At 48.1% G+C, this 8,789-nt stretch overlaps 1 protein-coding gene across 1 annotated transcript; it reads left to right on the forward strand.

Moving 5' to 3' along the window:
• The first annotated feature begins 2,011 nt into the window (after positions 1-2,011).
• Positions 2,012-6,269, forward strand: LOC123175977 (putative F-box protein At3g52320). The gene is made up of 2 exons (XM_044590410.1): positions 2,012-3,365; positions 5,839-6,269. Exon 1 carries the CDS (start codon positions 2,158-2,160, stop codon positions 3,316-3,318), a length of 1,161 nt encoding a protein of 386 aa, XP_044446345.1. The 5' UTR covers positions 2,012-2,157; the 3' UTR covers positions 3,319-3,365; positions 5,839-6,269.
• Positions 6,270-8,789: the final 2,520 nt, after the last annotated feature.

Genomic DNA, 8,789 nt, shown 5'->3' on the forward strand with positions numbered 1-8,789 from the left:
AGATCGCCCGCATCCGGTCGTCGCTGCCGGCGAAGACGCGGAACCAGCCGAGGTACGCCCTCAACAGCAGCACATTGTGGACAACGTACTTCGAACGCCAGAATGAGGAGGAGCTCGCCTCCACCAACGCCGTCGAGCTTCGCGGCCGCCTCAACTCCGACGGGACGTGCCAATGGTGGGGCGTCCCCGGCCGTACCCTCGAGGCCGTCCTCGAGTACAACGAGTCCAGGAACACACCGTGCTTGGAGTACCCGACGCCCCCCTCCTTCTCCCGTCGCCGCGGCAGCTCCTGGACGCCGCAGCGAATGGAGACGGGACCTCCTCGTCTTCGGGCTCACTGTCCTCCGGATCGCCGGCACTCCGCCCCTTCAAGCCAGAGCCACAGGAGACGCCGCTCGGGCGCCACACCCGTGGCGGCGCCCTAGTCAACAACGAGGGTGGTGGTCGCCCCTCTCCTCCCTCTTCCCGCCTCGTCTGGCCGAAGACCGAGCCGGGGCTGCTTCCCGTGAAGAAGGAGCATGAGGACATGGCCGCCGCCGACGAGACCGCGCTCAGATGGCCGCTGCGGTAGTAGTTTTAGTTGTTTTAAATTATGTTTGTTAGTTTTTTGTACAAATATCAATGAAATCGCCTAGTTTGACCGAAGTTCTTCTGTGTTTGGACGAATTTTGGCCGAGTTTGGTTAAAAAAAAGGGCGTCTGGAGCGACTTTGGGGCGGCGGCTGGGAAACCGGCCGCCCCAAGCCGATTTTATTGCCGGTTTGCCCAGGTGGCGCTATTTCAAACCCCTGAGGGACCGAACGGCTCGAGATGCTCTTACCCCAACAAATACACAGAACATCAGTCTCCTCGTTCACTCCAGAAGAGTCAGTCTCTTGGAGTCCTTTCATCATCACTCAAAAGGTACGGCTGCGACTCATACGGATTAAAGCCACCGTATCTGTAACTCCATCCACTAAGCTCATAGGCTTCCACCCATCCCGTTTGATCTCCCCAAGAAAGAAGAAACACGCACCCTTCCTCCCGATTTATACATGCCCCACCTCACTTGCTCTACATCGCGCGGCTTTGAATCTAAAATACTGAGTACGTAGTCTTCTCTTCGATCTTGTTCAGCATAGGTACTAGTTTTGCACCGTGTTCTTGCTTAATGTCTGGCGTATATCTTGTCTTCTCAGTTGATCAGACTGGTGGAGCACCCGGCAAGCTGGCGATCAGTCACCATGCCAGGTAGCATGGGTGCAACCGTCCTCGACGACCTGCCCGAGTCAATCATCGTGGAAGAGATACTCGTGCGGTTGCCGTCCAAGGATGTCTCCGCTGCCGGGCCGTCCGCGAGTTGTGGCGCAGCGCCATCTCCACCAACGACTTCATGCTCGCGCATCACCATCGCCAGCCTGCGCTTCCGCTCATCCAGATCTCTCCAAAGAATGCGCACTGCAATTGCACCAAGTGCTCCAACTTCAGAGAGAATGGGGATGTCAGCCACAGCTTTGCTCCCTTTCGCACCGGCGCTACCATGGCCGATTGCAAGCTCTGGCCCGTCCTCCGTACCAGCCCTACCACGAACTGGCCTGTGCTCCATGGGGCCTGTGATGGTCGTCGAGGAGCCATGGCTGCACAGTTCCCCTTCCATGGACTGGATTTCTTTGGAAGAAAAACTAGGGACCCGATTGCATTTTTAGCCCGCTTATGTGTGGGTTCAACTAGTCAGAAATGCGCTTAAGAGAGCCAAATTGGACACTTTTCAGACATAGTAGTTTTCAGTCAAGGATTAATGAAAAAATGGTAGTTTTTTGCACAAATTTGTAAAGCGGTAGTTTGTAGGCACGGTTGCACGAATTGTGGTAGTTTTTTGTTAAATACTCCCAAGGTTGTATATGTGAAAATTACCAAATTGAGGATCACAATTATAAAATTTCTTTTAAAGAAGTATTCTTTTTTTTAAAAATCCTCAATTCCTTAGTGCTGATGAGATTTTGCAATGCGGGGAAACAGCGGGCGCACACGCTTCAGTGGACCCATTTGTCAGAGGTACTCCGTCTAGGGTTTCCCTTGTCAGAGTAGTACTCCTGCTAGGGTTTCCGCATGGGCCTGCCGGGCGCCGCCGCTTGATCCCGTCTCCACTCTCCTCGACTCCACCAAAACCACCTCGCCGATGCTCCTCCGTTCTGGGCGGCGCCTGGCCGCCGAGGACGAACCGGGGCGGACGGCCCCGCCGAGGAGGAGAAGCAGGGCAAGGTCGGACCGCCTCGCCGTCATCCCCGATGAGATCCTGCATCAGGAGATCCTGCCCCGCCTCCCGGCCAAGTCCGTGCTCCGCTTCCGCGCCGTCTGCCGGTCCTGGCGCAGCCTCGCGTCCGACCCCGCCTTCCTCCTCGACCACCACCGCCGCCAGCCGGCGGTTCCCCTGATTAGGTCCTGCCGGATCTCCGGCCGCGGCCTCGAATCCGGCCTCAACGCCATCCACCTCCGGTCCGCGAAGATCGGCCCCTCTCTCCAGTTCCCATTCCACGGCTCTTTCAGCATCGTCGCCTCCTGCGACGGCCTTTTCGTCGTCGGCAGCTACATCATCTGCAATCCGGCCACGAGCGAGTGGGCTGCCCTCCGGCAGGACAGGAAGCCCATAGAGAATCTCTTCGCCCTCTTCCGGCACCAGCCTTCAGGGGAGTTCCGCGTCATGTACTGGAAAAACAACTCCACAGAGTTGATCTGTCGGCAGGAGTATTACATCCTCACGGTGGGAACCAACAATTCATGGCTCGTCGATTGTCCGTTAACCGAGGTTTTGGCCGAGGAACCATCCATCTTTGGCGCGCCGGTCCTCCTCAATGGCAGCCTGCACATACACTGGAGGAGACGGTCAGGTCTTCGCTACCACAGGATACGGGTGTTCGACACAGTGGCAGAGACGTCACGGCAGATGACTCCGCCACCTGTGAACCCCCGCCATGTTATGCACTTGCTTGACCTGGGTGGAAAGCTTGCTGCGTCCACCAGCAAGGATGGCATGACTGAGATGTCCATCTTTGTGCTTCAGGACCCTGAGCATGATGTCTGGGCATTCCAGTACCGGATCAAACTGCCGGCGATGGAAATCAGGCGCTTCCAGAAGCAAGGTGATTGGTGGGCAAAGGTTGTCTCCGAGGAGGGGGACGTGCTTGTCAGCTGCTATGGCCATCTCCTGCAGTATGACAAGAAGGGTAAATTTGTAGCTAAGTTCAAGTATGATGATGACATGCCGGTGGTCATTCCTCACAGGTTCAAAGAGAGTCTTATCCAGCATACATTTTTCCAAAAGACAAAGAAGAAGAATTGATTCGTACCCTCTCCTGGATATCTGATTTCGCGCCATGTTAAATCTAAGTAAGTTTTTTATGCTACTTCTAAATTATAACTAGCACGGTGTCCATGCTATTGTGCGGGAAACGCCCTTAATCATCTTTAATTTATTATTTATGCATTATCATGTTATTTATAAGAACACAAGCTCAGAAATGAATATATGCGTGGCACTCATATTTTCTATTTGATTATTATATCGGTACATAGAATTAAGCCTGAGATTAAAAGCTACCTGATGTAGTTGGGAAGACTATTTTATGTGGTATAGTTACGCAATATTAGTCTTAATTTGGATCGTTAGGTGGTTGGCCATTTGCACATGATATTGATATATTAATATGCATAACTAATAGAGCCCATAATTTTCTGAATATGTTATAGAGTGGGACTGCATGGTCATCTGTATTGAACCTACATTTTTTTGCGTGTGTGTGATATCAGACCACTTCATGGGAATAAAGTTCAGAATAGGAGCCGGCCGATTGTTTATACGTGATATATATATTGGATCAGCACACGTAGATAAAGATCGCACTACCGGGTCAACTGTTGTTTTGCGTATTACGCGATTCATCATCGTACGTGTGATACTATATATCAATATACAGAGTTAAGGTACATATCATGGATTGTTGGACTTAAACCTCAATTATGTATTGAACGAGCATAAAGTTACTAGTATTTATTACGAGTATCAGCCAATAATATTTAAGGTCCAAAAGATTGATTATCTGATCATGTTAACTGCAGTTATGGCAATCCACCATTTTGGTTCATCATAATAAGGACCTACCAGATCAGATGTCTAATGATCTTTAGGTGTAGTTACGGAATTTATCGGTCGTGACCTACTTTGGTATAGTTATGAAGATTTATCACCTATGTTCAAGAGCACTTATTGATGATCCATTGGTTATGATATGTGTGGTTACAATTATGACAATCTATTGGTGTGATTTTAGGTAATCTATTAGGTACTATAATGAAGACTATCGACTACCCTAACTTTGTAAAAACCCTAAGCACAATATACTTAATAATTAGTTAGCAGTCTGTTTTCACTGAGTTATTATCTTTATTTGTTCGTGGCACAATTTGAACATATGTCATTGTGCTGCGAACCAATAATATCTTTTTGTGTGTATTTATAAAGGTGTATGGGTTTCCCTGGAAATAAATGGTCTTTCGGTTGTAAGCTTATAAATGTTTATTATTATGATTTATCAATTGCCGTCTGTTCAGGATAATGGTGAGGTAGTCCAAACGCGTCAACCAGATGAATCTTAATTATTACTAAGATTTTTTTCATGCAAGAGCTTTCTGTGGTATCATTCACTCTTTTAGTGAGATTTATAGCTGTCATCTAATTATAGAAGCAGCCAATAGTTGGCAACCATTTATTTGGGCCGAAACCTGCTGGACCATTACAACAATAAAGTCGATTTATTGCAACTTTCTTGCTTAGCAATATAGGAAATATCAAAACTTTGAAATTGACTTTGGATTTATAGATAATGGGCAGTCTGTTCATTTTGTATCTTCTGATTTCGATCGTGCCGCTAAGGTCTACATATCCCCATATTCACTGATTCATATCAGCTCAAAAATTGATACATTCAGTTTATGTTGTTGCGAACTCATATGATTTTTTATGGAAGACACGCATCTGTTTGTGATTACAGACACATCTACTCCCTCTGTCCTGTAATGTAAGACGTTTTTTGAAGTTACACTAGTCAAAAAACGTCTTACATTATGGGATGGAGTGAATACATTTTATTCATATAAACAAATGATTATATCTTTTGTGTTTTGCACATTCAGAATTTCTGTCAGTTACTTTGCCGTTCAAGATGTATGAAGCTAACCTTAGCTTTGAAGCTTTCACTAAATTGTTATGTGAGAACACATGGATCACCGGGTGCACTATTATAGTTATAAACAAGGTGGTTGTTCCGTCTAGACTGTACGCTTCAAGTAATTTGCAAGACTGACAAATTCGATGGATTAATTCCGTTATCATTAATCTGAGTCTCTTGCGGGTTGATGCCTCTTTTGTTTCTGCTCCTTAAACGCAGATATATAGACCAATAAAGGAAATAAAGGGTTAGGAATAGGAAATAGTACCGCGACCTGTGTCCCACTCCTACTGTTCAGGTGTTTGGTTCAGGGCGGGCAGCAGTGTGAACTCTTATTCAAGCCGTCTATTCAATCCCACTGTTGAGATGCTTCGTTGACTATTTTACTGATATTTGAATGTTGGGTTACTGTTATTTAAGAAATATATTTATTTCAGTTGTTTACAATTGGTGCTGCAACCTCAGTGAGATATCCTCCCACTGTATGAATATCTTGCTTTAAGCTTACCCCCCTACATAGACCTAAACTGTCCATGGATACAAATTGGACTTCAAGGCTTTTAAGCTTCAACACATTCATCTTGTTTAACTTAGCGAACCTGATTCTTACTTTGACTCTATTTTGCTTCTTTCAGGCAATGCTGGAGTACCTCGATTGGTGCACATATGTCTATAGGAGATGAGAAGGTTGATCCGTATGTTCACCTGCCCCAACTTGCTGGGGACAAAAGGTTTGTTGTTGTTGTCATTGACGTTGACGTTGTCGTTCTTGTGGTTGTTCTTGTCGTCGTGGTTGTCGTCGTCGTCGTCGTCGTTGTTGTTGTTGCTGTTGTCGTTGACGTTGTCGTTCTTCTTCTTCTTCTTCTTCTTGTTGTTCTTGTCGTCGTGGTTGTCGTTGTTGTTGTTGTCGTGTCGTCGTTGTTGTTCAGCTTTCTGTTTATCAACTCATGTGAAAGGTCGAGGCACTGGTGATGTTTGAGTACTTCAATTGCTACACCTATGTGTAGGTGTCCTCTGCTATAGTTATGTTCAACTGTCCTGTTCGCCCAGCTCAACTTACCTTGTGTTATTGTTCACCTCTCCTGTTTATCAACTTATGTGAAAGGTTTAGGCACCGGCACACAGCCATGCTATGGTCCTGTTCTGCCACACATGTGTCGTGTGTTTGTTTATCAGCCTATGTTACTAGGGTTCTGCTGTATATTGCCCCAACTGAAAAGTTGAAACGTTGTGGTACGGGGCGGGGGGCTTCTTAGAGATACTACAAACCACACAAGTAATTGTGGGTGATTCAGAGAGAAATTGAGAAAAATAAGGTTTAGGGCAGAACAAGAGAGGGATACAAGCAAAGAGATGGGTGCCTGTTCCAAAACGAAAAGGACAGTAGTTGGGTGCGACTCCTCTTTTTTTAGAGAAAAGGCTCAGCCCGAGACTGAAGTAGGCTTGGACCTAACCCGGCTTTTAATTAACAAAGCCATCAAATTAACAAAGCCATCAACCGGCCATGATTACATGAACGAAATACAAACAACACAAAGAAACAACAGGAAACGCTAGAAAGATACAAGGGACATCTTCGAGCATCAAGGGAAACCCTAGATCCGGTTTTGCGGATCAGACGGTGACGGCGCCCTTGGCGTCGTTCTCCTTCGTGAAGGCGCCGTCTTATTTTGCTTGCGGTGTCCTCAGCGGTAGATTCGAAGATGTCGGTCGTCTTGTTGGTTTGGTTTGGGTTGCGTCCTAGGGTTGCGAGTTTTAGGCGTGTTTTTTCCTCTTTGAGCTTAGCATCCCATGTTTCTCTGCTCCGGTCACCATGTTCACACCTCTTGCGTTCGTGTCATGTGTCATACCCCCTGTACTCACTGTTAACTTCTTCTATCAATGGAATGATATACAAGTTTTGTGTATTCGCGAAAAAAAGATACAAGGGGGCACTCTGCACCATTTACAACACATCGGAAAGCTAGTAACTAGAGATACAGAGATAAAGCACAACTAGCAGAAGTAGATGACCGCACTCTCAGGCGCAAAGGACACAGAGCAGTAGAGGCATCGCTGGGACATCTTGAACTGAATGGACGGCAAGAACAAGGATGAACATTGGAATGGTTGTGTTAGACGATAGGCTTGTTGTGTCGTGTCAACTTGTAAACATTGTGTTGTATGCGTGTGACTTGTTGTACATGGCAGGTGGTTAGGCTAGATAGATCTTTATCTCCTTATCTTGTTTTTAGCTTGGAGTAGAGGTCAAGTCTAGTAACCACCGGCCGAACCCTGTATCTTGAGATGGCTATTTAACACATACGCGTCCCTGCCAGAGAGGTATACGCTTCCACCAAATTCCTTCATGGTAATCATAGCAGGCCTCGACATCATCCATGGCAAGCTCTTCCACTTCCTTCCCATCCTCTCCATTTGTTCACACCGCAACAGAGAAGCTTACGAGAGGGAACGAAGCTCTATGGCGTGCCACCGTTCTCTCGGCGATCAGGGGGGCTCGGATGGAAGAGTTCCTCGACGTCGAGCAGCCGGTGCTGCCCCAGTCCATTGAGGTCACCGGTGCCGACGGCAAGACCAAGTCCAAAGCTCCCAATCCGGAGTTTTCCACGTGGTACGCGAGGGATCAGCTGGTGTTCTCTTACCTGCTGACCTCTCTCCCGTGCGAGATGGCAATTCAGGTGGCTACATGCCACACCGCAGCAGAGCTGTGGAACATGGTGCAAGGCATGCTCGCCTCACACACGCCTGCAAGTACGGTCAACGTCCGGATCACGTTGGTGAATCTTCAGAAGGGCAACAACAACATCACTGATTACGTTGGTAAGATTAGAGCTTTGTGTGATGAACTAATTGTTGTTGCCGTGGCCATGCCTCGCCCTTGCTCTCTCGCTCTCTCTCTACAACTCTCTCTGGTTCGCTCGAACGAAACAAGAATGGAGGAGACTGGAGGAAGAAGAAGGACTTGGGACACGGTAGATTTCCCTGGCGCACGTACGCCACTGCCGCACGAACGGCTTTCTTTCCTGAGCACGATCTCAGCACTGGCAAGCTACAAGGTGGAGATGGCAGTGAGCTTTATACGGGCAAACACGCCGCGCAGCGCTCCCGCTCACCCTGCTCGTGCACTCCCCCATGTCCCGTGCTCCTTGGATCACGCGCCTGCCGCGCACGAACGCAGTCGACATGATCCCGAGTCCCGCGCCCGAAGCAGTCATCTCTCCACTCTGTTGGGGATCGCAGCAGAATTTAAAATTTTCTACGCATCACCAAGATCAATCTATGGAGTATTCTAGCAATGAGGGGAATAGGAGTGCATCTACATACCCTTGTAGATCGCGAGCGGAAGCGTTCAAGTGAACGGGGTTGATGGAGTCGTACTTGTCGTGATCCAAATCACCGATGATCCTAGCGCCGAACGGACGGCACCTCCGCGTTCAACACACGTATGGTTGGGGAAGACGTCTCCCCCTTCTTGATCCAGCAAGGGGGAAGGAGAGGTTGATGGAGATCCAGCAGCATGACGGCGTGGTGGTGGATGCAGCAGGGTCTCGGCAGGGCTTCGCCAAGCACCAACGAGAGGGAGAGG

The sequence above is a fragment of the Triticum aestivum genome, unplaced genomic scaffold (genome assembly GCF_018294505.1).
Source record: "Triticum aestivum cultivar Chinese Spring unplaced genomic scaffold, IWGSC CS RefSeq v2.1 scaffold174757, whole genome shotgun sequence".
Taxonomy (NCBI): Eukaryota; Viridiplantae; Streptophyta; class Magnoliopsida; order Poales; family Poaceae; genus Triticum; species Triticum aestivum.